This window comes from Triticum aestivum, chromosome 2D (genome assembly GCF_018294505.1).
Source record: "Triticum aestivum cultivar Chinese Spring chromosome 2D, IWGSC CS RefSeq v2.1, whole genome shotgun sequence".
Lineage (NCBI taxonomy): Eukaryota > Viridiplantae > Streptophyta > Magnoliopsida > Poales > Poaceae > Triticum > Triticum aestivum.
Window position 1 is genome coordinate 554,031,179 of NC_057799.1, and position 25,994 is coordinate 554,057,172.

Here is a 25,994-nt window from a genome sequence, read left to right on the forward strand (position 1 = left end):
ATGTTTCTGTCCACAATCTCCAAAACACAGGAGGGCAAATATTGCACCAACATTTGGCCTGACCGGCAACCCCCAATCGACGGAGCAGCCAACAACCGCCCTGCCTCCAACATTGCTAGAGCCTCACCGGACGGCACACGGCCGAGGAAAGGGGGAGGGTGAGCTGACACATCTGGACCGATGCATCACCGCACCGGTGACAGGTAGCCCGACATCGGGGCCTCCCATCCCTCCTGAGAACTCCATCGGACACACCCCTCCTCATCGTGGCGGCCGACGCAGCTCGATGCGTGGCCACCAACAACTGCCCGTCCATCGACATTGAGAGCCAAGCCACCCCTCGCCAGCAACCGAAAGAGCTCATTGGAGGACCATCCTTGCACCACCCGCCGGCCACACCAACGCTTGAGCGCCGCCGGGGCGCCAACCTCCACCACAACACATGCGCCTCCGCACCCTGGCCAGAGCCGCCCAGCACCCCGCCACCCCAAATCAGAGCAGTCGTGCCGCCAGCCACAATGCCACCTCCTTAGCCTGGTCGCCGTCCAGCCCCAAAGGAGTCCGCCGCCGCCACCACCCCAAAGGAGTAATCGTTCACATGGGAGTAACACCGGCGACCCGAAACATGTTCATAATTGTGAGTCATAAGGTGATTTTGGTCTGCCAACGCCTAAAGTACATCCCTGTAAATGGGGCAGGTTTCACTGTTGTGGCAAAGCCTTGGATCAAAAAGCCTACACATGTTAGGTTTTTGGATTGCTGGGTATATTGGTAATTACCTGATTAAATTAATCCATATGTAAATCATGAGCATGCCATTAATAAGATTAAAACGCATGCTGATATTTGATCAGGAAAGCACATATGTCGGTGTAAAAATAGACAGACCTCGGGCTGGGGGTCCCGAGCTGTGGATCTCGGATCGAGGGTAACAGGAACGCAGGAGACGATATTTACCCAGGTTTGGGCCCTCTTGATGGAGGTAAAACCCTACTTCTAGCTCTTATTTATATCAATGGAGATGTATCAAGTACAAAGTTGATCTACCTCGAGACCGTAATATGTGGTCTAACTCTAGGGCTAGGTAAATGATTTTGCGTTGATGTATGGATGTCTCTACGGACTAGACCCTCCATCTTATATAATGTACCGGAGGCCAAGGATAACAAGAGTCCTAGTCGAATACGTCGGTGGAGAGGAGTCCTTATCTTGATCATCAAGTCTTGTGGAATCTTCCTCGTACATGTCATGGGTTGCCCGAAGAAGCCCATTAGTGAACCGCCATGGGGGTCCTCGGCCCGATCCACCTAGTCGGGAGATGGTGTAGTGAGTACCCCCTAGTCTAGGACACCGTCAATAGCCCCCTGAACCAGTCTTCAAGTTGGGTATGCTCCTCGGTTCTTTTGAATTGTTCTTCATCTTTGGTCGTCGGCCTTGAAAACTGGTTCAACAAATCTTACCATCTCTGATCTTGAGGATCGCCGAAGTTAATTCGAAGTGTTTACACATCGAGTATCCGAGGAGCCCCTTTAAGTTTTCGGCCTCTATCAATGTCTTGTATGTTTACGCCACACCTCGGGTTCAAAGGTTTTTCTCGTGCGACGGTGTCCTCTTGCCTCCGAGATCCAATGCCGCATTGCATCCGAGGTATCTTTTTGAAGTCGAGCTCCAACGCCAGTCTGCATCCGAGGTGTCATAGATTACCCCGGTCTTCAAAAGGTTGAGGGAGTTCATCTGAGCTTAATGCCGGAAAAGTTCTGTATGGAGCCAACCATTTGTAGCCGAGCTTTATGCCGGATTGCTTCTGAGGTGGTGTACCACCTCGGGCGTGGGCCGATTTTTTGCAGAGTTTAGTTTCGATCAGTGCAACTTATTTGCTAACAAGATGTATAGCTAGTAGCCCTCAAGGTGTGTGTCATTCTAAAACCCGAGATGCACCTGAAGGAAAAAAACCGCTGATCTCAGTAGCCCCTGAGACTCAGGTCGATTCACGAAATTGGCCTAAGGATCGATTCCTGGCTCGTCAGCATACTTTAAAAACAAAAACGCAGTGCGCAGTACAGAGATTCAGGTTGGATGCGGCCGACCAACCTGAGGATCATAATCTCCTTAGAAATTGTATTTCACTTTGAAATTTACTGCATTGAATATATAAATGCAGTAGCCCCCAAGAATTGGGCTAGGCACATGGCCGACCCTAGGATCGTATCGCATCGGGAACTTGTTCAACTGTTGTGTGCGTTTTGACAACGTCGAGGTGCGGCTTGGCAAGAAAGATGCCAAACTTCGGGACGGAAAAGATTTCCCAGGCAAAACCATCACACAGAACACCTCGATCAGGAGGATGTCCCGCCTCCTAAAAGGAAAACATAAAATAGGTTAAAAGTGTTATAAGCGCGAAAAACCAAAAAACTTATTCAAAAACTTTACGTCTGGAGTAAATCAAGTTTTTTGGTGCCAATCCGAAAATTGGTATTAAAATTAGTTTGTGCATCCGTCGTGCTTTAACATGATACATCCGATCTCCAGACATCAAGTGGGTCAGCCTTCAGCTTCAACCTCCTTTCCCGAAGGCGGAGTGCTTCTCATTATGTCAATTTATCAAACTAAACTCGAGCGGCTTGAGAGTGAAATCAGGCCATCCGGCTATTGACCACACACTTGAGTCGAAAAAGGCGTAGTAGAAAAAGACTTTGCAACGACTTAGAAAAAAACATTTATTATAAAGCGGCTCATACAAAATTTAAGAGCCCCCAGTTAACATGGAAAAAGGAAGTGTTTTTAACAAACAACGTTTTTGAAAAGCTAAGTTTTCTTGTTTAATACAAATATAATGCTTGGTCGAACCGAGCAAAAATTGAAAGATTGGAGGAAATTTGAGCATGAAAGCGACTTAGCTGGTTAATGTGCTCGGCGTTAGTGACGTGGTTCGGGCTTGTGACGGGACGAAGATGTAGTCCTCGGCCTGGCCGAGTCCCAGCCCCCAAGCCCGAGGTGACCGAGCGAGGAGCTCGACTTCACGAAGTGGCGATGCAGCATGATCGATGCGGCGAGGCGAAGTCCCCGATCCAACTAACGTGACGAAGCTGGTCGGCTAGTGACGCCGAAGTCCCCGGAGTAGGTTGATGAAGAGATGGCGAAGCCCCTGGTCCAGCCGAGGTGAGGGAGCAGGTCAGTAAGATGACGTTGCAGCCGCCATGCCAGCTGAGGTGTCAAAGCAGGTCGGCATGGTGGATATGGGCTTGAAGAAGCAATTGTGCGGTCATGTCGACGCAGGTCACAACTTGTGACGCGGTCCACGACGGCTTGATGAAGTGATCGCTGGTGATGCCGGCACGCCCGACCCGTGTAATCCATGGGGCGATGATGTTGTCTTGGCGATTTATTTGGCCTCCACGATGTCGAACTATTGGTTGGCTCGCCATGATGATAATCCGATGAGGTTGCCTCGGCTCGACGAAGCGATGGCATGTCTAGTGCAGGTCAGCAGCCGTGGAGCAATGTTGTCGGGTTGGTTTGACACCGGCGCGACGGTGAAGATTGACTCGAAAAAGACACAAAATTTATAGGAACGTGTTTGAGAACAACACACAATACCCTAGAAATAAAATCCTCCAAAAAGGATGTCCAATATCCTGTTCATGAAGAAATATGAACTCGGGTCAGATTTGTATTCGCGCAGAAAACAGATCCAAAAATTGATCCACTCATCGGAAGGAGACGGGGACGGCGAACATGAATCCGCTATCTAGAAAAAACGGCTATCGATTTGCAGAGAAACCATCAATCCTTTGGGATCTCACGGTGGAACTCTCAATGAAAGCACCAGTGTCGGTGTCAAAACCGGCAGACCTCGGGGTAGGGGGTCCCGAGCTGTGGATCTCGGATCGAGGGTAACAGGAACGCAGGAGACGATGTTTACACAAGTTCGGGCCCTCTTGATGAAGGTAAAACCCTACTTCCTGCTCTTGTTTATATCAATAAAGATGTATCAAGTACAGAGTTGATCTACCTTGAGATCGTAATACGTGGTCTAACTCTAGGGCTAGATGAATGACTTTCCGTTGATGTATGGATTTCTCTACGGGCTAGACCCTCCGGCTTATATAATGTATCAGAGACATAGGATAACAAGAGTCCTAGTCGAATTCGTCGGTGGAGAGGAGTCCTTGTCTTGATCACCAAGTCTTGTGGAATCTTTCTCGTACATGTCATGGGCCGCCCGAAGAAGCCCATTAGTGAACCGCCATGGGGGTCCACGGCCCAATCCACCTAGTCGGGAGGCGACGTGGTGAGTACCCTCTAGTCCAGGACACCGTCAACATACTACTCTAACAACAAATACATCTACGTATAACACTAGTATGGCTAAGACATAAATAAACAGGAGCGGAATAAACATGTTATACCCTCCAGCAGGCCAGGCATAAGCCACGGCGGTGGCGGCAGCAGCGTCCTTCGTGGCCTTCTTCTCGGGGGCGAGTCGGTTGGCTTCAGTGGCCATGGTGGTGATGAAGGCGATGCGGACGTAGACAGACGGTGGCGAGCAGTCGCGTAGGAGATGCTCCCCAAAAACCTAAGGGAAACGTTTTAGAACGGCGCGCCGGCCGAACCTTCGGCCGATTGCGTTGCGTGTGCTTGATCTACTTACAGGGCTCATGTGTCTATCCCACGCCTCCTGCGTCCATTTTTTCTTTGTCTTATATTCTTCCTTCCACCTCAACCCACCATCTCCTTTCCTCTTTTCCTGGCGAGCACCACCAGCCTCGTGCGCAGCCGTGCCCTCCCTCGCAGCTGCTGCTAACCAACATAGAAACCCAATCCCACGCCTTTTTTGCTGAAACTTTGTCGCCATGGCAACGCCCTGGCGCCCCGCGCCTGTCGCCATGGCCGCGCGTGATGGGGGCCAGCACCGGATGCTGCGACCTGCAAGCCAAGAGCTGCGACAGCGATGGCCGGAGCTACGATCGACACCGCGCAAGTGGAAAATAATTGCAACTATTGACAGAAAAATTTCAACCGTAGAAATTAAAGTTTCAACCATAGTTGGTTTTTTCTACTATCGGGAAGTGTTTTGCTACATCCATCAAGGCAGAGCTACGACCTCGCGACGGCGGCGACAATGATTTGCTGCAACCGTAGTTGTTTTTTGCTACTACCAGCGAAGTGTTTTGCTACATCCATCAAGGCAAAGATGCGACCTCGGGACGGCGATGATGGCGATTTGCTGCAACCGTAATTGTTTTTGCTACTACCGGCGAAGTTTTTTGCTACAGCCATCAAGGCGGAGCTGTGACCTCGCAACGGCGAGATGGTGATTTGCTGCAACCATAGTTGGGTTTTGCTACGACCGACAAAGTTTTTTGCTACATCCATTCAACGACGTTGATTGACTGGTGGGCGTCATCAACGCAATACCGTTCAGCGAGCATCAACCGAGGTCCGGCGGCGGAGCTACAACCGTCGCCGCTTAGAGCTGCAACCGCAGGTGCAGCTGTTGCATGGGTCGAGGCAGCGACGAGGACGCCTGCCGAGGGTGGGGACCGGCAACGAGGACGGCCAGCGAGGGTGGGGACCGACGACGAGGACGGCCGGCGAGGGTGGGGACCGGCGACAAGGACGTCCACCGGATAGGAGCAGGGCGAGACGGCTAGATGCAGGGAGCTGCGCGAGTGTGAGATGCTTGAGGAGGAAGGAGATTTGGGACGAATTGGTTTTTTTTTGCTAGATCAAACGGCCAGGAGTAGTGGCATCTTGCGGCTAGGGCGCGAACGGCTCAAACTTTGGGTCGGCGCGCCGGCGCCGATCACTCGCCAAAACCAGGATCTAGAAAGGCGGGGTTTCGGAGGACTGATCTACCGTCAATCGTGCACGCGGTGGACGAGATTTAAATGCTGGCGGGCAGCAGCAACAAAAGGAACAACGGTGGGCGGGTGCACATGGAGCAGATGTGATCTGGCCGACAAAAGCGCATAGATGTGAGCTCGGCTCATTCCCGCGGCGTGGGAGGGGGGCGGGCGGAAGAGGAACACACGGGAACCACTTCTTTTCTTAAGCTTGAATAGCATGTTTTTTTTAGCGGAAGCTCGAATAGCATGTGGAAGAGAATTTTTTATAAAGAGGTCCAACTCCTCTTTCATTAGCGGAGTGGGACTAAACTTTCCACCACACTCATTGTCATATAACCCACATAGGGCCCTTAAAGATTTTTTGAAATTGTTAGATGGGTCCAAGGCCCACCTTATATTTCAAAAGGGGTCAATTTTTTTACTTCGTCCACTCCCTGCGCACCTTGGTAGCTGTGCGCCTCCTTGTAGGTACGGTAATGCACCTGACCGAGTAGTACCATATTCTAGATTAAAAGTTTTAGGTGTGGCGTGGAGTAGCTTGGACTTGGACAATGCCTTCGACTTGTCCGTCCTAGCTGCAATTATGTTTTGTTCTATCTCGGAGCCTGGCATTCACTATTTCCACTACGCACTTGATTATATTCAAACTAGAGATGAATTGCTTTGGGGTTATAGATATCTTCACGTATCCCGTTTGACTGGAGACACCAAGAAGTGAAGAACTTTGCAAAAATGGTAAGATGAACGACAAACGGTGAGTACGATAAGAGGATTAGTACACCTGGAAAAAAGAGAGGTAGTTACTGATTTATCAGTCCTTCTAAATAGATGTAGGTGGTATATTCAGTTGCGTTGTGGACTATCATGTAGGCTTGCTATGGACAATGTTTGTGAGTATATTCAGTTGCATTGTGGACTATCATGTAGGCAACTATTCCTAAAGTTAATACAAAGTTGGGTCATCTATTTTGAAATGGAGGGAGTATCACATAATGTTTGTGCGTATATTCAGTCGTGTTGTGGACTATCATGTAGGCCTGCTGTGGACAATGGAGGGAACGATGTTGCATGCTCAGAGATTATCACAACTCCTGGAGCATACCATCCCTTTTCTTTCTTCATCCCCATTTCATTGGAGTCGGCTATCATGGTTCCAGGGGCTTCGAGCCTATTTTAAGCACATCTGCAGTTTGAGTGACGGTGATTAATTCGAACTTGTGATACATCTCTGATGTGTGCGCACATGTGGATTCTGAAGTGTGGATTCATCCTTTGTGAATTACCAATCCTGTCATCACACGTTTCTACCTGTGGTGCGTCTGTTAGTAGATCACATGGACGCAGGTGCTCAAGCGGAACATTCCAGGTGATGGGATGTCTCCCCCCTACGCGATGGCGGAGGACTCGAACCACATCTTCTTCACCGGCGTCTTCTTCACTAATAGGTGTGGGGATTGAGAAGTGGTCAAAACGTAGAGCTACTCAAGAGGCAGAGAAAGGGAAATGGGGACAACGCTACACTTACGGACGGCCTCTACGGAAGTTAAGCTACGGAATGAGTTGTGAAGATGTGATAGGAAATCAAAATCAGAGGGGGGCCACCGCTGGAAATCAGAAGTGGAGAGGATTTGTGGGAAGACGAGTCCGTACGTCTAACATGTTTCTACTCTGGTTCTACCTTCTACGTACGGTGATGGGGTATACAAGTTTTTCTCCAATACAGGAAAATATTTCGCAACAGGGGAACTGCAGCGCCTACGGGCTACGGCTACAGCAACTCACTTCTTGCCGCGGCCCTTGGACTTTTTGGATTTCTTCATGCCCTTCTGCTTCTGCACCGCCTTTTTGGAAGTTGAGGCGGCTTCTCCCGTGTCAGGCTCATCGTCATCTGACCATCCGTCGGCTTCAGCGTGAGGCAGGACAGCGTCCGCTGCAGCATTGTTCCTCCTGTCATTCATGGCTTTTTCTCTCATTTGATTTGTAAACATGCATAGCCTCGCAGCAGTCAGCAAGCGGAAGATCAGCGGCAGTTTGTCCTCACTTTGCAACAGCTTCTCCACAGCAAGACACGCGTTTCTCTTCGCCCTGAGATGACAACCAATTTTCACGCGCAAGTGGTAAATTTTCAGAAGACATGGGGATAACCTAGTCATGTCTCTTACACTGGACTTGAAGGTACATATCATGCAGAAAGATTTCACTCTGCAATCTAGACATGCCTATCAAATGCAATGTGGCATTTGTGCTGCCTGTAAGAAATTTACAGTTGGCCCTGAATTAACATTTGCTTACCTGTCAGACCCATTTTCGAACTCACTGCAGATGCGCCTGATGTCTTCCAGCAATCGTTTATCAATCCCTGATATAAAACCACTTTCCAGCCATGGAAGGGCACTTATAAGGAATTCAATAACAGCCCGTGGATCTCTCTGTAGAAATTAGCTTTTTTAGAATAACTTGGCAGCTGGGAACAGTGGGACAAACTGGACGATGATAACAAAGCAAGCAGCTGGGAACAGTGGGACAAACTGGACGATGATAACAAAGCAAGCATTATAACATATTATAACATATGAAACTCACCAGGCCTTCCCTGTTGGCTCGAAGACTCGCAAGCTTCTCAAAGAGTACCTCAATAGAATCTATCTCACTCCTACGCTCCATCTCATTATCTAGTACAGCCTTAGGAATGTTTCCAGAAATAACATTGCCAGACTTATCACCATCAGTTTCTTCAGGCAACGGAGTTTCCTGCTTTACAGAACTTGGTTCTTCAGGACACAGAAGAGCCATTATCTTTGAAACATCATGCAAATCCTCTTTGCTAATCATATAAGCATTTAAGTTTTGACAGACTACTGGGCCCTTGGGTGAACCAATAACTACCATATTATCTCCGATTGCGGCGAGTGCATCAGCAAGCTCACTTGTGAAGTTGTTCGGTGTGCGAGACTTCATTTGCAAAGCACGTACAATCTTCTGAGAGAACTCCAAAGGTAAATCCTTAAACACTTCATTCCTCAGGAGGTTACTTGTGACCTCATAGCAATCCCCCAGAGAAAGGGTAAGGATCAGTGGATAAAGTGTAACAACTAGTCTAAGGAGGACTTGTTTGTATGAAGTACTAGAAGGACTTGAAGTCTTATGTACCCATTCCTGGAGCATATGTTTGGTCGTCAAGATAGTCATAATTGTATGATACATGAAATGGCCTGATGAGCATGCCAAACGATGAAGATCGGAATCTGGGCTCGAGTTAGATACCAGGCAGGTGTCAATGTAAACCTTGCTGGTACGGCACTCCAACATATTGACCAACAGAGATTTCGTGCAGCATATAAAATCATTCTGTATTAAGCATGATGAAGCCATAAAACCAAGGCACTCCATAAGACCCACATAGCATATTGGGGATATGTAGTCTAGTTCATCCTTCCACTTCACATTGAAGGTAAAATCAAGAGAACGCTTAAAGTTCAAGATCAAGGAGGATCTATCACCACCACTGTCAAGAAATCTCTTGAAATATTGAAAAAATTCTGCCCACTCAGAATTATTGTCCAGGTACTGCAGCAATCTTGAAAGTAGCTCTTCGTCCAATTGTGCTGCATGAAGCAGGAGCATGGTTGTTCTCCCAAGATGCCCATGAGTCAGTTTTTTATTTTCCGGGCGAAGATTTGCACCAAGAGAATCAGCAATCAATCCATATGCAGCTGGTGAGTCAAGTATACGCAAGAGGCTCCTTGTTGTCCCATCTCTCCACAGAAGAAAAACTAACTCAAAGAAGCGACGCTCGCAGAGAACAAAAAAGCTTCTTAACTTCATGGAACTTTTTGTCATACTGAACTGTGGTTCTTCCAAAAACTTTGCTATCTCATTTATGATAAGGATAGTTCTCACCAGTGTATAAGAAGATGATGGATTTGGAGAAATTTGAACAATGGACTCCAACTTCTTAAGTACACTGAAACCAACAGAAGACAGCTCATTCATCCAGAAACACTGAGCACATGAATAACACTGAGGGGCACCCAAGAAACATCTGTTGCCATCTTGCTGCAAAGAATTTCTGCCAGTAGTAGAAAGCCAACTTGCATTCACGTTAAGTACCACATATCTGTCAACTTCACCATCCTTTCTCAATCCAAAGTACTTAGCACAAAGATCTTCATACATAATTGCATAATCATTTAATTCTGGACCATCGGTGTGGCAGAGATGAGATAGTACTTTGATTATGATTGACTTCCAGTGATTCCAAACATAAAACAGAGTTTGGGGTGACATCTGGTTAGAGGCCAGCATATCAGTACAACTATTTTCATCTTCAGGTCCTGCCCCTAATTCTATATTGTATCCAGACGCTCGAGACTGGAGATGAACATCAAGAATCGAACGGGAAGCAACAAGTTCAACTAACAAGTTTGCACATTTTCTGCCCTCAAGCAAAGTGCAATTTAAACTGGGAAGAGACTTATTCACATCTGACAGTGCATCAGCTTCCACGCAAACAAAGCGGTAGAAGCACTCAGAGACCTTTTCCGCCATCTCTTTGGCTCTTGAAAGCAGTTGTTCCTTCTCTGCATATCTTTTGGGAGGCCACCCTCTGCTATTTGAGGACCACAAGGAATCCACAATGATATGGAGTAGGAGAAGCCGTGTCGCATCCTCAAACAAGCCTGCCTTCTCGAGCATGTCTACCTCCAGTAAGACATCTCCATTATGCTTTACAATTCCTGCAGCTTCTAGGAAATTACCCATTTCCATCTCCAAACTCAACAGTTCATCAACAAGATTCCTAGAATTTAGGAATGCACGTACATCATCCATAGAGCTGAAAGCTTTAACAAAAGGCATCATATGCTTTATGTCACCACGCTCAAAATAATGTTGAGCACAATTATCCAGATACTTTGTTCTAATTGCAGAAACCTCCAAGGATTTTGAATTCTCAAGTGAATGTTCCTCTTCTAACTGTTGCAGAAACTGCAAGCCCAGATTGAATAAATTTTTCCCTTTCGAGCACATGGAGAAAAACTTTGTGTAACATTTAGCTTTCAAGAACACTTCAGCTGCCTCCAACCAGCATTCAGCCATAGCAAAACAATCACCAGCATCCTCAAGTTTAGAAGTACCACATTTTTGCATATAGACCATACCTATGGCAATGCAAGGAACACAATGTTTAGTCAGACAGAGCTACGTGAAGTATGAGGTAAAACTATCCATAAGAAAGCTCAAAAATAGCATAGCTGTAATTTATGTAGGGATATCATTTCGAAAAAACTTTATGAAATTTGATGATATTTACTTATATGAGAGCTCTTTAAGAACAACATAAAGCATTATGGACACAGCTTGGAAATTATGAGAGTTGACAGACCTGCTTTTTTGTAGTCTCCTAATTTGATATAGCATGTAGCAGCTTTCTCATGCATGCCTATGGACTCGTAAATCTCTGATGCTGTTTGCAACGAAGCCTTGCCCAACTCCAAATTTGTTGAGATGACACGGTTAGCAGTCGCTACAAGTCCAGCAGCTCTTGCCAACTTCTCTCTGTGTGCATCACCGGCCTTTTCGAAGCACATAGTAGCCATCTCGAATTGCCCCTCATTGAATAACTATAAAAAGAGAGAGAACTTGTGACATGGAACAGAAATGGTACAACTGTAATAAGTAGATATGCGCCATGACCCGCCTAACAAAGAATTTGTGTTGCATAGAACAACTGTGAGACAAAAGACCATGAATTTCACAAGATTAAGAGGACACACAAAATCACTCAATAGGCAACATAATGCATAGCATGGTATATTAAAATTGGCTTTCCAGACTAAACAAGTAAAGATCACCAACCTTGGTGCCCCGTAGCCTCCAATCATCACTGCTGCTCCCCGTCTGCATTGCCTGAATGAGGGAAGAATCTAGTAATCTAACTTCTACTAGACACAACTTCTTCCAGTAGTCAAACATTGGTCGACAGTAATCCTCTGTATTTTCACATATCCAGAGTCTTTGCCTAGTGCGTGTGATTGCAACATATAGTTGCTTCAGCTCTGAACAGAGAAGATAATGCTTGCTTCTGTCGAAACCCGGATGAGAGATCTCCTCAGAGTGTGACATAATATCTTTATCTTTCATGTAGCCATAGAGAACTCTCCATTTGTTTCTTAAAGGTGACGAACCAAAAAAGTTGTACAACAGCACATCCTACACAATATCTCTGAAGTAAGTATACATTTTGAAACAATGTGTTCTACAATTAAAACACTTCGCAAAATGAACACAGATGAAACTGAATTTATAGGCCCATACCTGAAACTCAAGGCCCTTGCATTCAACAATAGTCAAAACAAGAGCTTGTTTACCAACAAGATCAATAATTTGTTTTTTCGCAGCATCATCACGAACTAATATGACTTGCTCAGCACCAAACCCACGCAGGTTACCATGTTTAGTTTTGCTTTCTCCAAAAATAGTCATAATTGCATTTTCATCATTATCAGACTCCAGCAGCACAGGAGCTTCTCCATATACAAGTCCAGTCTCTGGATTGAGCTTGTCAACACTTGACGGGAAAAAGAAGTACAGAAGGCTCATGATACTTTGTGCCATACGGAGGATGCCAGAATGTGTGCGGAAATTTTGAGACAGTTGGAACATATCAGAGAGATGGGGTTTTTTCCCATGTTTAAGTCCTTGATTAGACGCTTCAGTTTCTGAGAGGAATGTAGTATAAAAAAGCGAACGGATATCTTCAAACCTGAAATCGATACCCCTTGCTATAGTCTGTGCAGTATCACCGGCAAAAAGGAATCCTTCCTTGATGTTCATACAGACATACTTCAGAAGTGCAATCTGTGTCATGGTGAGATCCTGTACCTCATCTATGTAAACAAAATCCACCATATCGCCATGGTAGCCCTCAGATACAAGACTGCTGTGAAGACTATTGACGAAATCTGACAAATCGAACTCCTTGGCAGTGCATTTCATGCTCTCATATTCAAGGAATATATCATAAATTCTATCTCTCTTCTCATTGTTCAAACATGAAAATCTTTTATCTGAAAGCATCACATAATCCTGTCTTCCCAGTTTGCCAATATAAGGCCTACTTGCTTGATATGCACCCTTTATATGAGAAATTATTTCAGTGAAGACAGTGGAAGCAGCAAATTTCTTTGTTAGATCTGCATTAAAACGAGGCCAGTAGAAAGTAGCAAATTTTTCATAGGTAACTTCCTTCAATTCAATAAAAGTTTGCACCGCACGAGATCTTGAGTGGCCTCTCTCAAAGCTTGTCTTCATTTCACCATAAAACGCATCAAAAAATGATGTCCGGCATGTTCCATCAAGCATCATCAAAAACTTACGATATGTTATAGTAAGAGGATAGTGCTCATGAGGTAGATCACGAAAACTGTCAGGAATTTCTGTAAACTCTTCCAGGTCATCCATGATGTCATGCATGTGAAGAATGCTAGACTGATCTGAGACATCACCGGTGCCAAATCTATAATGGATTGAAGTAAATTAGAATTAATACAAGAATTAAAGTTGGCACAAATCATAAAAGAAGCTAAGGGAATATCTTTCAAAGAAATCATTGCAATGTATAATAATTTCAAAAAAGAGCACCAAGCGTGCCTTGGTTAGCTAGTCATGTGAATGTGAGTGGTTGAGGATGCGCCCAGCCCAGCCGCATTCAGGGCCTGCAAAGTGGTGCTCATGATTTGTCTTTCTCTTTTATAAAAAGCCACTAGGGTAGTCCCAATATGTGTAGTTTTTTTTATAGTTCCAAAAATCATATTTAAAGATAAAACATGGATAAAAGATTGACCCTTCAAAAGGGTATGATAAAGGGTCTAAAGAATATGATGTTAGAAATGCTATAGAACATAGTAAGTGGAAAAAAACTGAGCCAACTCGTTGTTTCGCCCCTGTTTATAATCGTGCACTAACCATACACGCATCATGCATGATCACGAACGGTGACTCACGTCAATATCACAACACAACTCTACGAGACTCGTGCACACATTTCTGTCCACTTTAAATAATTTTATGAAAATCATTTTCAAAATGGTGTAAACATATGGAATACTTTTAAAGAGGGATCCAATTCAACAGACTTACCTTTTAAGTCCGCAGATGTGATCTTTTATAGCTGAACATAACTTGGGGCTTACAGTGATAAATACTTGTTTCACGAAACTGTCTCCTCCATTCTTAAGTGGCATAATATTATTGTCATCTACCCCAGATAAATCAGCTGCATCGAAATTTAGACCTTGGGATGCAATCAGTGACTGTTGCTCTTTTTGAATCAGCTTCATAGTCAATACAGTTGTCTTTCCGGTGCCTGACCTCCCAAGAATAAAACTAGTGAGCGGGAATTGGACTATAATCTGCTCTTCATCAGTCAGTTCAAAGGGGATGTCGATTTCAGACCCATCAGTAGCTGTCAGCAAATGCTTTGCCACACCAGATGATAAGGAGTAGAATTTCATCAGCAAGAAGCTTTCACTAACTTTTGAGTTCTCCATGGCATATGATGTATCCACGAGATTATGCTCTTCATGAGCATCGACATTGCAATCCTTATTAAAGCGGATAATATCATGCTCAATATGCCAAACCATAGGAACCTCCAGCTTCCTGTTATACACAGCAAAAAAAGGAGAGGAAAAATTAGAAGAATTTTCACATGCAGTTCATTTGTAGGCATGACTATTCACAAACAGTTTATCTCTCTAAGTATCAGAGGTAGAAAAAAATCCAAGGAACCGGAGGACAATAGAAGAAACACATACCCCTGTGTCTGCACCCTCCTGCAATGATCCAGGTAATCATCCGTGTACATGGAAAATAGATTTTCGAGATGTTGAACAGTTCTGGCAACATTTTGCTGTGACACTAGGTCCCAAATTCTTATTATCTGAAAATACCTTCCTTCGGTTTTCTCCACGTCAGTACTCCAAACAAGATACAGGTTCCTGACCTTGTATATTTTTGCAATATGAGAAGCACCAGGTATATCAATGTTCTTAACTGTTGTCCTCCAACCATCTCCGAGTCTGATAAGCTTTTGGAGTACTTCCTTCCTGAGCTGGGTTGATTTTAGTTTGGTGAAAGACTTTCTAAACTCGTCACTAAGAACGACCTGTTGAATATATGAATACCAAAAGCGGATCATGAGAAATGTGTATACGAAAAAAATGAAAGAACGGTGTGTTCTTCAAGAAAACTAGGGGGTTCACAAGATGAAACGTACTGAAAACTAGAAAAGAACCACATAATTGGCATAGTAGCATGGTACAAAGTAGCACATGTCCTGAAAATCTTAATTACAAACATCTCACCATCCAATTACAGAGCAAACAGCCTAGCAGAGACGAGCGAACCCCGGCCTATTCATGATTCCAAATAGTAAAAGACAAACCTATTCATGATCACCAACAAAATCACACTGTAAAGGAAGTGTATATTCAGTGAACCCGACCTCCCCGACAACAGCATGAGTCTCATAACACACACATACATAAATGTGGTTTGCATTCTGGATAATTAAGGCAGAGACATATTATAAAAAATATGAAAGTATGTTCAAAGTCAAACAAACTGAAACCATGGAACTTACCTTCCATCTGGTTTTGCTAAAAACCGCTGAATCAGCATTAAGAAGATCATCAAGTTCATCAAGCTCTTGCTTTACTTGGACAACTAACTTACAGATGGCTGCATCGTTAGTGGCACAGAAAACACATTTACGTCTTTCTGCATCAGCAACAAGGTCTGTCCATTCGGTCCCACTTTTAGACAGGGTATGAGCATTGCCAACAATCCAAAGACAGTGCCTGCATGAATAAAGCATCCATCAGATAATTTATATCATCAGTCTGACATACTTTGAACATCAATAGAAACAAGGGACCGTAAAATAATGATACACACCGTGCTCTAGTGAGAGCAACATTTGTTCTTCGGTTATCAGCAAGAAACCCGACAACTCCTCTCTCATTGGATCTAACTGTTGATAGTATTATTATATCATCCTCTTCTCCTTGGAAACCATCAGTGGATTTCACCCGCACATGAAAGCCATCACATGTATCATATTTTTTGCCAAGTCGGCTTTTAATTGCATCAACTTGAGCTTTATATGGAGAGACCACGCCGATGCTGAGCCCTTGGTCCATCCTTTTCCAAGCTGCATAAAAAACATAAATGGTATGCTTACTGATCTTTAGAGATCAATTTTTGTATAAGGCTACAGAAAGAATTCTCTTCAGCAAATTTAATTTGATTCTGTATCACCAAATCAATGCTTTTCCACTACGAAGTATAAAGATAATAAAAGTTACTAAAGCGGGTCCATCAAGTGGCCAATAACTCTAATAGAGCATAATGTTTCATCTTTCATGTCATCTACTTACTGTTCTCCTTTTTCTAAATAAAAATGTAACATTGTTTACGAAACAAGGGCAGTATAATTGAAATTTGATAAAGCCGGATTGATGCAATTAGCCAATTACCATATCACAAGGTACACATAGAAAACTGGACTCCCGAACATACACTATTGTAGAGAACACCTTTCTACCAATAATTGTTATGCAGTATGAAGACAATGTAAGCCTCTAAAGATGGTATGACTGTTATGCAGTATGCAGTACAAGAACAGAGGACCGTGTAAGCTTGTATTAGCCAAGTAGCTTTATGAAAAATAACTAGAAAGTATATTAATGTTAAATAAAGGATTAGAGTTCAGCTTAGACATACATATAAAGATGGTTTGGATTAGGTGCAAAACAACAGCAACTTCAACCATGTTTCTGCGACTGTTTCCTGTGCCCTCTTTGTCTTCCCTTCCATCAGTGACATTTATAAACGTGTAGCTGCCAAAAGGGAGGCATGTGTAATGCTTGTTATAACTTGGAGACAGGACATTGGAACCATCTAAAATCTTCCTCTCATAAAACTGAGTATTTGGAAATAAGCTGATACAAGGATTCATGCGATACTGTATATTCAGCAAATGTTTATCAAATTTGAGCATAACCAATCTCCCAAATAGACTTGTCTCAAATCCAGCTTCTTTGCATACCTAGAGATAAACAATGAAAGGTAAGACTTAAGAATATCAAAAGCAGATCAATAACAATGGAACATGAAAGAAAGATAAGGCCGTTACATTTTTTTCAAAAAAAAAAAAGTGTTTCAGTATCAGAAGTTTATCTTGTTGATAAATGCACCAATATAACTAATAAATGAAACAAGACAATATAAAGACGGTAAGGCAAAACCTTACTTTGCTTTTAGCCATTGCACTCAGCTGACAGTCATCTCCTACCAAAACAACATGTTTTAACCAATGCAGACGTAATGGGATCACCAATTCACACTCCCGCACTTGAGCAGCCTCATCAACAATTAATACATCGAGGGGTGCAATATTCATGTGATGTAACCGATAAGAGCTAGAGGTTGTACAGAAAAGAAGTGTTGCATTACGTATGCAGTAGCTCTGGACCCAGTTTTTGTCTACTCCAGTTGGTAAATTAAGCGAGTGTAGCAGATCTTTAAGCAATTTAAGGCATGACGACCTTGCTCCATCAAATTCCTTCTCAATAGAAGATATAGGCTGTGCACAAACATAGTTTTCAGTGGACAGACAACCAAAGCCCCTTTTCAAACCCTCGTCAGTCAAGTCTACATTGCACAGAAGGGTGCCAAGTTTTTCCAGCATATTAAGCAACGAAGATATATTTATGACACTATCACGAGAAAAGCACCTTCCAGGAAGGTGAACCCACAAATTCATTATGCATCTTTTCAGAGCTATTGCTGCCGCATCAAATTGTTTCTTTATGAAGTCCAGAAAGCACATTGGATCAATTTTGCCATCATCCTCAAGATGCATATCATAGCGTGAAGCACAGTCTTCGAAAAAGGATATCATTGAAGCTATTCTGTAGTTCCATCCGAACAACGATGAAAAGCATTCCACAAGTTCAACGACACGAAAGTCCAAGAAAACTTCCTTAAGATCCTCAGGGATGTCCATGTTAGACCTGCTCCCAAATAGCAAGATATCTCCAAGAGAAGAAGGTAGACGAATGCTGTCAATGTGCTCATTCAAATCCTTCAAGGTTTGAAGGAAACGAGTGCAAACTCCAACAACAGCAACATTTGTGGGAGCACAAGTAAGAGTTCTGCATTTCAAACATGCCAAAACCCACAGTAAAGCGCTAACCGTCTTGGTCTTGCCAGTACCTGGTGGACCCCATATAAGCTTCATGAGGTTCACATGCCCACATTGTACAGCTGAGATGACAGATTCAATAGCATCCACTTGTGATTGATTAAGCTTAACTGGCATTAGTTGCTCTGTGAAAGAAGCTAAACAGCCCCCATCCTGTTTAACACAGATACGGCAAACATCCTCACCCTGCAACAGAGCCAACAAAGAGGAGTTCAAAAAGTTAGGCCCCTTACCAATTTATAATGGTGATGAAAATATAGCAAGTAAAACTAAAACATGCATAGTATTCATGTGATATTACCAGATTTGTGGGGGATAAGAGCGACTTGATTACTGTGAAATTGCCATTCATGTGCGTATCAAAGGTAAGTGCTTTCCAAATCCGTATGCTTGTCATGATATTATTGAGAAATATTGCATGTTTGAGTTTGTTCAAGTCTTCTTCTTCCGAACCAATATTCTTTGCAACTTTAACTCTGAAGCCCTTCTGGTATTCATCATCCATAGAAATCCCAGTGATCATTGCCAAGCAATATGTCACACCATAGCAGTTTAAGTCATCTGCAGCTTCAGGTTTTATGCTAGACAAAATAAATATGTCACCATTCCTCGCAGAATAAGCCCCGGTGGAAAAACCAGCATCATTGTCCCAAAAGTCCACATCCATAAAATATGATCCTGGTTTTCCTTCTACCTCCATGGACAGTATTTTCGACGAGGGTGCTTCACTGATGAGTTCAAGGCATGACCACAGATCTGACCTTGTTTCTTCAATCAGAGGCACACGATAAGACGTGAGATAGTGATCAAGTGACTTGAAGTTGCAGGGAATAGTCTCAATCTAAACACAAAAGAAGTCATGGATGAAATATGGTTGTAGGTACTCCCTCCGGTCCTAAATATAAGTCTTTTTAGAGATTCCGATATGGACTACATACTAAGCAAAATGAGTGAATCTACACTCTAAAATACGTCTATATACATCCATATGTAGTTCATATTGAAAATCCCTAAAAAGACTTATATTTAGGAACGGAGGGGGTAGCGGAGAAGATTCTCCGACAGTTCCATGAGCACACAAATGGCACGTAAGTAATGCTAACAAAATAGCTATCTGCTCAATTTCATTTACTGCAAGAACAAGCAAGGTTCAATACTGGGCTTAAGCTGCTCTCATCAACCATAGACATATTTTCAAACAATTTATAGTTTCTGCCACCAGGTTGTACAGCATCAACATGCATCTCTCTCATTAGGATACATAAATGACTTACACAACTACTCATTAGAATACGACATGGATCAGCACATATGGCACCAACAGCAAGATGCAATTTCCTGAAATACCATGTGTCAACAAGCGCGCAACAATTATTTTGCCATCTGTCCAGAAATGGCACTCAGCACATGCCAATTGCACATTCATGACACGTGGAGTGTGGACAGAAAACCCCTCTAAACCCTAGCGCATGGACCACACACACAGACAGAGCACCATCATTTGGAGCATCCATCTGACCCAACATTGGTTGCACATAAAAGGCAGCGAACAACAGCGCACTAAAAGCATGACAAGAAACCTAGCACGCATATGCATGCATACACTCCACCGGTCAGGGGTCCCATTCCTAAGCATAGATTCGAAAAAAAAGGGATCCAGGTTGCAAAAAAGACTAGAAGTTGCAGGGAATAGTCTCAACCTGAACACAAAAGAGGTCATAGGTGAAATATGATTATAGGTAGCAAAAGATTCATGAACAGTTCCTTAAGCACATAAATGGCATGTAATTAATGCTAACAGAAGAGTTATCTGGTCAAGTTCATCTGCTGCAAGAACAATCAAGGACCAATGCAGGGCTTGAGCTACTCATGTCACAAGGAGGCCACCATACTCAACCGTAGACATAATTTGCCATAACAAAACAATTTATAATTTCTGCCAACAAGTTGTACAACATCGCGACATGCATCTCTCAACAGGCATTTATAACTTAACCCACATCTTAGACTACCCATAGTGGGAGTAACATGAGCATAGAGAAAGTTTTCAGATATATTTCTGCCGAGAGAGCCTCGCTCGCGTTGCCTCCAGGGGAGCGGCTAGGGCGAACCCTAGCCGCTGCCGCCCCCGTGTTGGAATACGCCACTTCCTCACGTCTCGCGTGGCTTACTGGCAAGACCGATTCCTCAGGCTGTCCAACGGCCACCTGCATTACGTGCGTAGTTATCCCTAGAGTTTAGGCACTATTGGCTCTTTCCGTTGTAACCACGATCCACTGCTCTCTCTCTCATTGTAATCTGTCTATATGTAGCTTTGAAGCAATGAATACAAGCAGTGTGTGAGAATAACATAACTCAACTCCCCGACCCTCCCTCCCTCCCTGCTTCCCCGCCACCGCCGGCGCACGACGGGCTCTCCTCCTCTCTCCGCGAGGGGATCTCTGGCCGAGACGCGACGCGAGCCTAGGCGCCCGGCGTGGAGGCGGAGTTGGCATGATTGGGCAGCGGCCCGGTGGGATTTCGGCGGCGGCTGGGCCACCACACCTGCGGGGCCAGCATGGGGCCGGCCATGGTGGCTGGTGGCGGCGGATCTGGTCTCCTCCGTCATCGCGCGGACGCCTGGGGCGGCGACCCTGGGCTTGGCGGTGGTGGCCATCTTCTTTGTCGGAGGTGGTCGGCCAGAAGGCTGGGTGGTCGGATCTTGAGATCCGTCATCTAGCCCAGCTGCAAATCGGGGAGACATAGTTGCCGGTGAAAACCGAGCCGACGACGGGCGATGGTGGCGTTCTACGTCGTTACCTTGATGAAGGCATCGTCGTATAACTACTGTCGACCCACTCGTGCTGCTCCAGGGGAAACCCTAGGATCTGGTCTTCCAGATCGGGCGATGGCGGCACTGCAGTGTCGTTTCTCTTTTGGGAGCATCATTTGTGGAGTAGCGCTGGACGACAGAGGCAGGAGGTGGAGCGGCTTCGTCTTGCACATAGCTTCCGTGGAGATGTCAAGTCATGCCTGGCCGACAGGTGCTACGCTGTGTCATGCCTGTTCGATGGGCTCTATGCACGACAAATCTTACAGAGACTTCAAGCTCCGTCGGTTGGTGGTACTTGGCGGCATGGTGCTGCAGTGTATCTGTGCGACCGCGACGTGCTCAACAGTTTGCGCGCAAGGAGGTGGTGCCGTTGGGCGTCGTGGTGCCGTCGACAGATGGCCGGACTGGCAAGGATGATGCAAATCTCTGCCTGGTGATGGGTCAACGGTTTGATGATGATGGTGGCTTCTAAAACGTGTGCATGTGATGTACGCTTTAGGTTTGCTGCACCGGTTGTAGGTTCTGATACATTATGTGGATGGATCGGCGACGACACCAGTTTTAGATATGAGGAGTGAGAGCACTCCACATTATTGAGTTTGTAGATGTGAGTGGTGGCTTCAGGTGGCTTGATGTATGTTCTTGTCAGACATTTATTGAATAATTAATAAAGATGGTTGTATGCTTTGATTGATGTAGAGGCCGGAGGTTTTAACCTCCTTTTCCAAAAAAAATTGTGGGAGTAAAATAGAAAGTAACATAGATGCCACCTAAACAAAAAAGATGATATGGCAGCTAATTAATGAGGAGAGAGACAAATTAAGTGACATAGCTAGTTACTCACACTATGAGTAACATCACACATACTAAGAGAAGATGAGTCTACAACCTAATAAATGAAGTGTTGCATGACACCACACATATGTTACTTCCCACTATAGAGGTAGTAACTTAGACTAGTAACATTACTAGTCTAAGTTACTCCCCACTATGGGTAGTCTTAGACTGGCCAAAGTGGGAGTAACTTCAAAAGTAACATCGGTGCAACTCAGCAAATTTGCCTATGTGGCAATGAGTTAATGAGGAGAGAGGTAAAATGAGTAACTTAGCTAGTTACTCATTCTATGAGTAACATCGCACATACTAAAACAAAAAGAGTCTATAACCTAATAAATGAAGCTTTGCATGACACTACACATATGTTACTACCCACAATGGAGGTAGTAACATAGTCTATCCACTGATCCATATTAATTGTCGCTGATTTAGTGCTAGATGGTGCTACATCCAACTACAAGAATTAACAAACGGTGTACATGACGGGCATAGCAAATCAGTATGTCATCGTTCTCAGCAGCAGTGGGCACCTCCGTCAGTAACAGGTATAGAATCATGCCTAACGTTCTCTACAAAAAAGAATCATGCATAACACATCTAGTTGGCGCGAATTATGCATCTCCTACCACCAAGCATGCAGCAACCCAGGATTGACCAGCAATGGCAGCAGCACATGCCAATGGCACTAGTTCCATACACGTGGACAGAGACCCCCTCTAAACCCTAGCGCCTGCACGGACTGAGCACACAGACAGAGCAGAGCAGAGCACCATCATCTGAAGCACCCAGCAACTGAACTGACCCAACTTGGATCGCACACAAAAAATAATCGCCGGATTTAAGCAGGAGCAGAAGCCTAGCGCACATACGACGTACATACGCGCAGATTCCGAAAAAAAAATGTTCAAGCTTGCAAAACCGCGCGCGCGGCCGCAGAGGTCATCGTCGGGACGGATGGATGGATGGACGGTTGGCGCAGGTGCGTGCGTGTACCTTGTCCCTGTAGAGGTCGTCGTCGGCGATCTCCGGGGCCGACCAGGAGAGCACCACGTCCTCCAAATCCATCTCCGGCCCCCACGTCGCCGCGGCACGCTCCTCCCTAGCCGGCCGGTGAGTCACGCGCGAGTAGGCGGCATTCGCGAGGAGGAGGAGGAGGAAGGGGGTTGGTTTGCGGTGGAACTCTGGGTGAGGAGCGGTTGCTTGGAGGCAGTGAAGGCGGGGGCGGGGCCGGTGGTGGAGTAAAACAGAGCGAAGCAGAGGCGATTAATGGGAGCAGGGGACGGGACGGGGCTGCCTTGCGTTGTGTATAGTAGTGGAGAAAAGCAATGCAGGAGTTGATCAGACGATCGGCGCAGAAATCTTTTGCTTGCGGAGATGGAGAATGCTTTGGAAGGGGTGTTGGGATTCGGGCCCCTTTTCACGGGCGGGTAAAAGTAAAAGGAATTGATAACTCCCGAACGCACTGCGTTTTCGTGTTTCCGTCCGAACGCGTTTTGTACCGTTAGATCAATTGGCGTGGATCTTGAAGCATGTGCTTAACACGTCACGTTTCTCGTTCGTTCGTTCCAGGAACTCCTCGGCCCGAACGCCTTATCCTCTCCCCCGTCACTCTTTTCCTTACTGGGCTACTTTTTCCCCATCCCCATCATCTTCACTGAGAGAGAGAGAGAGAGAGAGAGAGAGTCGAGCTGGAGCAGCCGCACCTTGCCGCCGCTCACCGGTGGGGCCTCGCCGCGCCCCGTCGGTGGCTTAGATTTCGGGGAGGCGCTCGAGGGGAGCGACGGCGCCGGCGACCTGGGAGGCGGCGGAGGTGCTGCTCGCAGGAAGCGGCGGTGGCCGGTGGCGGCGACTGACACACTAGTGGAGCTGTTCAACGCCGCAGCAGGGGACTACCACGGCTCCGGCAAGGCGCCTGCGCTGCAAGCAGGGAGCGACGCCGGCGACGACCTGGGAGGCAGCGGAGGTGCTGCTAGCAGGGAGCGGCGGCGGCGGCGGCGACCGCCCCGCCAGTGGAGCTATTCAACGCCGCAGCGGGGCCCTACAACGGCTCCGCCACGTTGCCTGCGCAGGGGCCTACCACGGCGCCGCGATTTCCTCTGGCATGTCGACAAGGTGGACTTCTACCTCGGCGCCGTCTTCGGGAGCGTCGAGACGGTGATGGTGGTGGTCGTGCTCATCTCGGTGCTGCTCTTCTTGGCGCGGCCGAGGACGACGGTGATGAGCAACGTGCCAGAGACGACCATCTACCGGCGGATGGACCAGTACACGACGTGCCCGGCGTGCTTGTGCTGCGTGTGGAATCGACCATCTACGGCACCCTGCGCAAGAGGATCACCCGATGGATTGACGACGACGAACGGACCTCGTCCTCGACATGTGTGGTACGTTACAACAACTTGGTCTCAAATTTTGCCCACATCTGAGCATCTCAAGCAGAGCATGTCTGAAACGTGTCTTTCTGGACAGAGAGATTGGCAGCATGGACACCAGTGGTACGAGTATGCATTTCGACATGGCAAATTTTGTGTGGAAGATGGTAATTTAGTGAGTTGAAATCCAATTTGCAATTAAATTTAGATAGTTCATTTTCACATGGCAATTTTGTTTATTTGATCCTGCATCTGCGACACCTCCAGTTCATCTACGATGTATCAACTACAGGATACAAGTTCGCTAGTGTTTTTGTGTCCTGCCATTGCATATTGCTGCAACATTTTTTGTAGGCTGCCAGTCTGTGGTTTGTTCTAGAGCACATGGCAAGTTGCAGATAAAAATGCGACCCCCCTAAAAATGATGAAACAAAATTGTCTTTGCAGTGATGGCAAGTTGATATGCACCCCATTGCAAATATGCCATGTTTTTTGTTTGGGAAACAACAATAGTTTACATGGAAAATTCATATATTTGACATCTTTTTGCAAGAAGATCATTTTGGTTCAGTCATTTTATAGCGGTAAGCATGTCATGGCAATTTTAAACCCATTGTTGCCATGGTCAATTTCAATATGTAGTTTTTGCTTTTGGCGGTACAGATCTCATGGCAATTTTGTGTAGAAACATGGCAAATACATTATTGCCATGTCAACTTTTTTGCCATGGCAATATAGTCTTCTTTTTTGCCATGTTATATAGTGACAATTTTCTAAAATTGCCATGTCAACTTTCAGCATGTTTTTTTTGCCGTGAGCATGGCAAATTTCTTCTTCTAATTCTCGCAACATGGCGACATTTCCTCTCTATGTAACCATGGCAAACCTAGTCGATACATCATGGCAAACTTAGTGCATGGACCATGGAAACCTTAGGTCTATGGCAGAATAAATTTTTATTGATCATGTATTTTTCGTATCATTGAAAATATTACTTTTTATTGCCATGGCAACTTTACATTGTCTCTTTGTTTCTATTACGATGTCTCTTTTTTGTATCATGACAAAAATTGCTAAAATGGGTATTTACATTTTTTATAGGGAAATAAATCCCGCATATGCCTTTGTGCCTCATTGCAATAAATCCCACATTTTAGATATAAATTTGCCATCGCAAGTTTTTGTTCATAACTTGTGTTTACTTTACATACATGGCATTTTTTCTCATACAGAAAAATGCAAATTTTAATAAAATACCATGGCAATTTTGGATATGGATTTGCCATGGCAATTTTTGTTCTCAACCTGTGTTTACATTATATACATGGCACGTTTCTCATTCAGAACATGCCATGGGAAACTAAACTTTCCATGGCAATGACAAAATTAACTTTACTTTATTTGCATAACAAAATTAACTTTTCATTTTGCCATGGCTAATTTACCATTATTAACATGGCAAATTTACCTAAATCCCCATGGCAGTATTTAACTTCTATTGCCATGGCAAGTTTTACTATTTATTTGCCATGGCAACTTCACATTTATTGCCATGGCATTTTTACCTAAATCTCCATGGCAAATTTTAAATTTTATTACCATGGCAAGTTTTACTATTTATTTGCCATGGTTAATTTTTACATTTATTCCCATGGCAAAAGTACCAACATGATCATGGAATATATTTACCTTATTGCCATGGCAAGTTTTACTATTTATTTGCCATGGTTCATTTTTACATTGATTCCCATGGCAAAAGTACCAACATGATCCTGGAATATATTTAAATTTATTGCCATGGCAAGTCTCGATTTTTTTTGCCCTGCAAAATTCACATTTTCTTTCGCTAACATTCTGCA

The 25,994-nt window shown here is 44.8% G+C and overlaps 2 protein-coding genes across 3 annotated transcripts; one reads left to right on the forward strand and one right to left on the reverse strand.

The window, feature by feature from the left end:
- Positions 1-7,405: 7,405 nt before the first annotated feature.
- LOC123054449 (uncharacterized) lies at positions 7,406-23,146 on the reverse strand. 2 transcript variants are annotated; one of them, XM_044478227.1, is made up of 14 exons: positions 22,760-23,146; positions 18,419-18,885; positions 17,164-18,303; positions 16,635-16,959; positions 15,807-16,062; positions 15,493-15,709; positions 14,666-15,015; positions 13,989-14,510; positions 12,165-13,365; positions 11,706-12,059; positions 11,233-11,470; positions 8,433-11,008; positions 8,142-8,278; positions 7,406-7,934 (listed from the first exon to the last, which is right to left on the reverse strand). In XM_044478227.1, exons 2-14 carry the CDS (start codon positions 18,815-18,817, stop codon positions 7,628-7,630), a joined length of 8,022 nt encoding a protein of 2,673 aa, XP_044334162.1. In that variant the 5' UTR covers positions 18,818-18,885; positions 22,760-23,146; the 3' UTR covers positions 7,406-7,627. The 2 variants fall into 2 exon arrangements, with proteins under 2 accessions (XP_044334162.1, XP_044334161.1); XM_044478226.1 differs by having other exon boundaries at positions 18,419-18,958.
- On the forward strand, positions 23,141-24,466 carry LOC123055915 (uncharacterized). The gene is made up of 3 exons (XM_044479725.1): positions 23,141-23,161; positions 23,336-24,147; positions 24,233-24,466. Coding segments are annotated over exons 1-3 (834 nt in total). The 3' UTR covers positions 24,234-24,466.
- Positions 24,467-25,994: the final 1,528 nt, after the last annotated feature.

Coding starts and splice junctions, on each gene's coding strand:
- LOC123054449 (XM_044478226.1), bottom strand. CDS start 22,831: ATGGATTTGGAGGACGTGGTGCTCTCCTGGTCGGCCCCGGAGATCGCC. Junction 18,959..22,759: donor ACGACCTCTACAGGGACAAG/GTACACGCACGC, acceptor TTTTGTGTTTAG/ATTGAGACTATTCCCTGCAA. Junction 15,710..15,806: donor GTTGCTCTCACTAGAGCACG/GTGTGTATCATT, acceptor TTATTCATGCAG/GCACTGTCTTTGGATTGTTG.
- LOC123055915 (XM_044479725.1), top strand. CDS start 23,141: ATGGAGAATGCTTTGGAAGGG. Junction 23,162..23,335: donor TGGAGAATGCTTTGGAAGGG/GTGTTGGGATTC, acceptor CGTTCGTTCCAG/GAACTCCTCGGCCCGAACGC.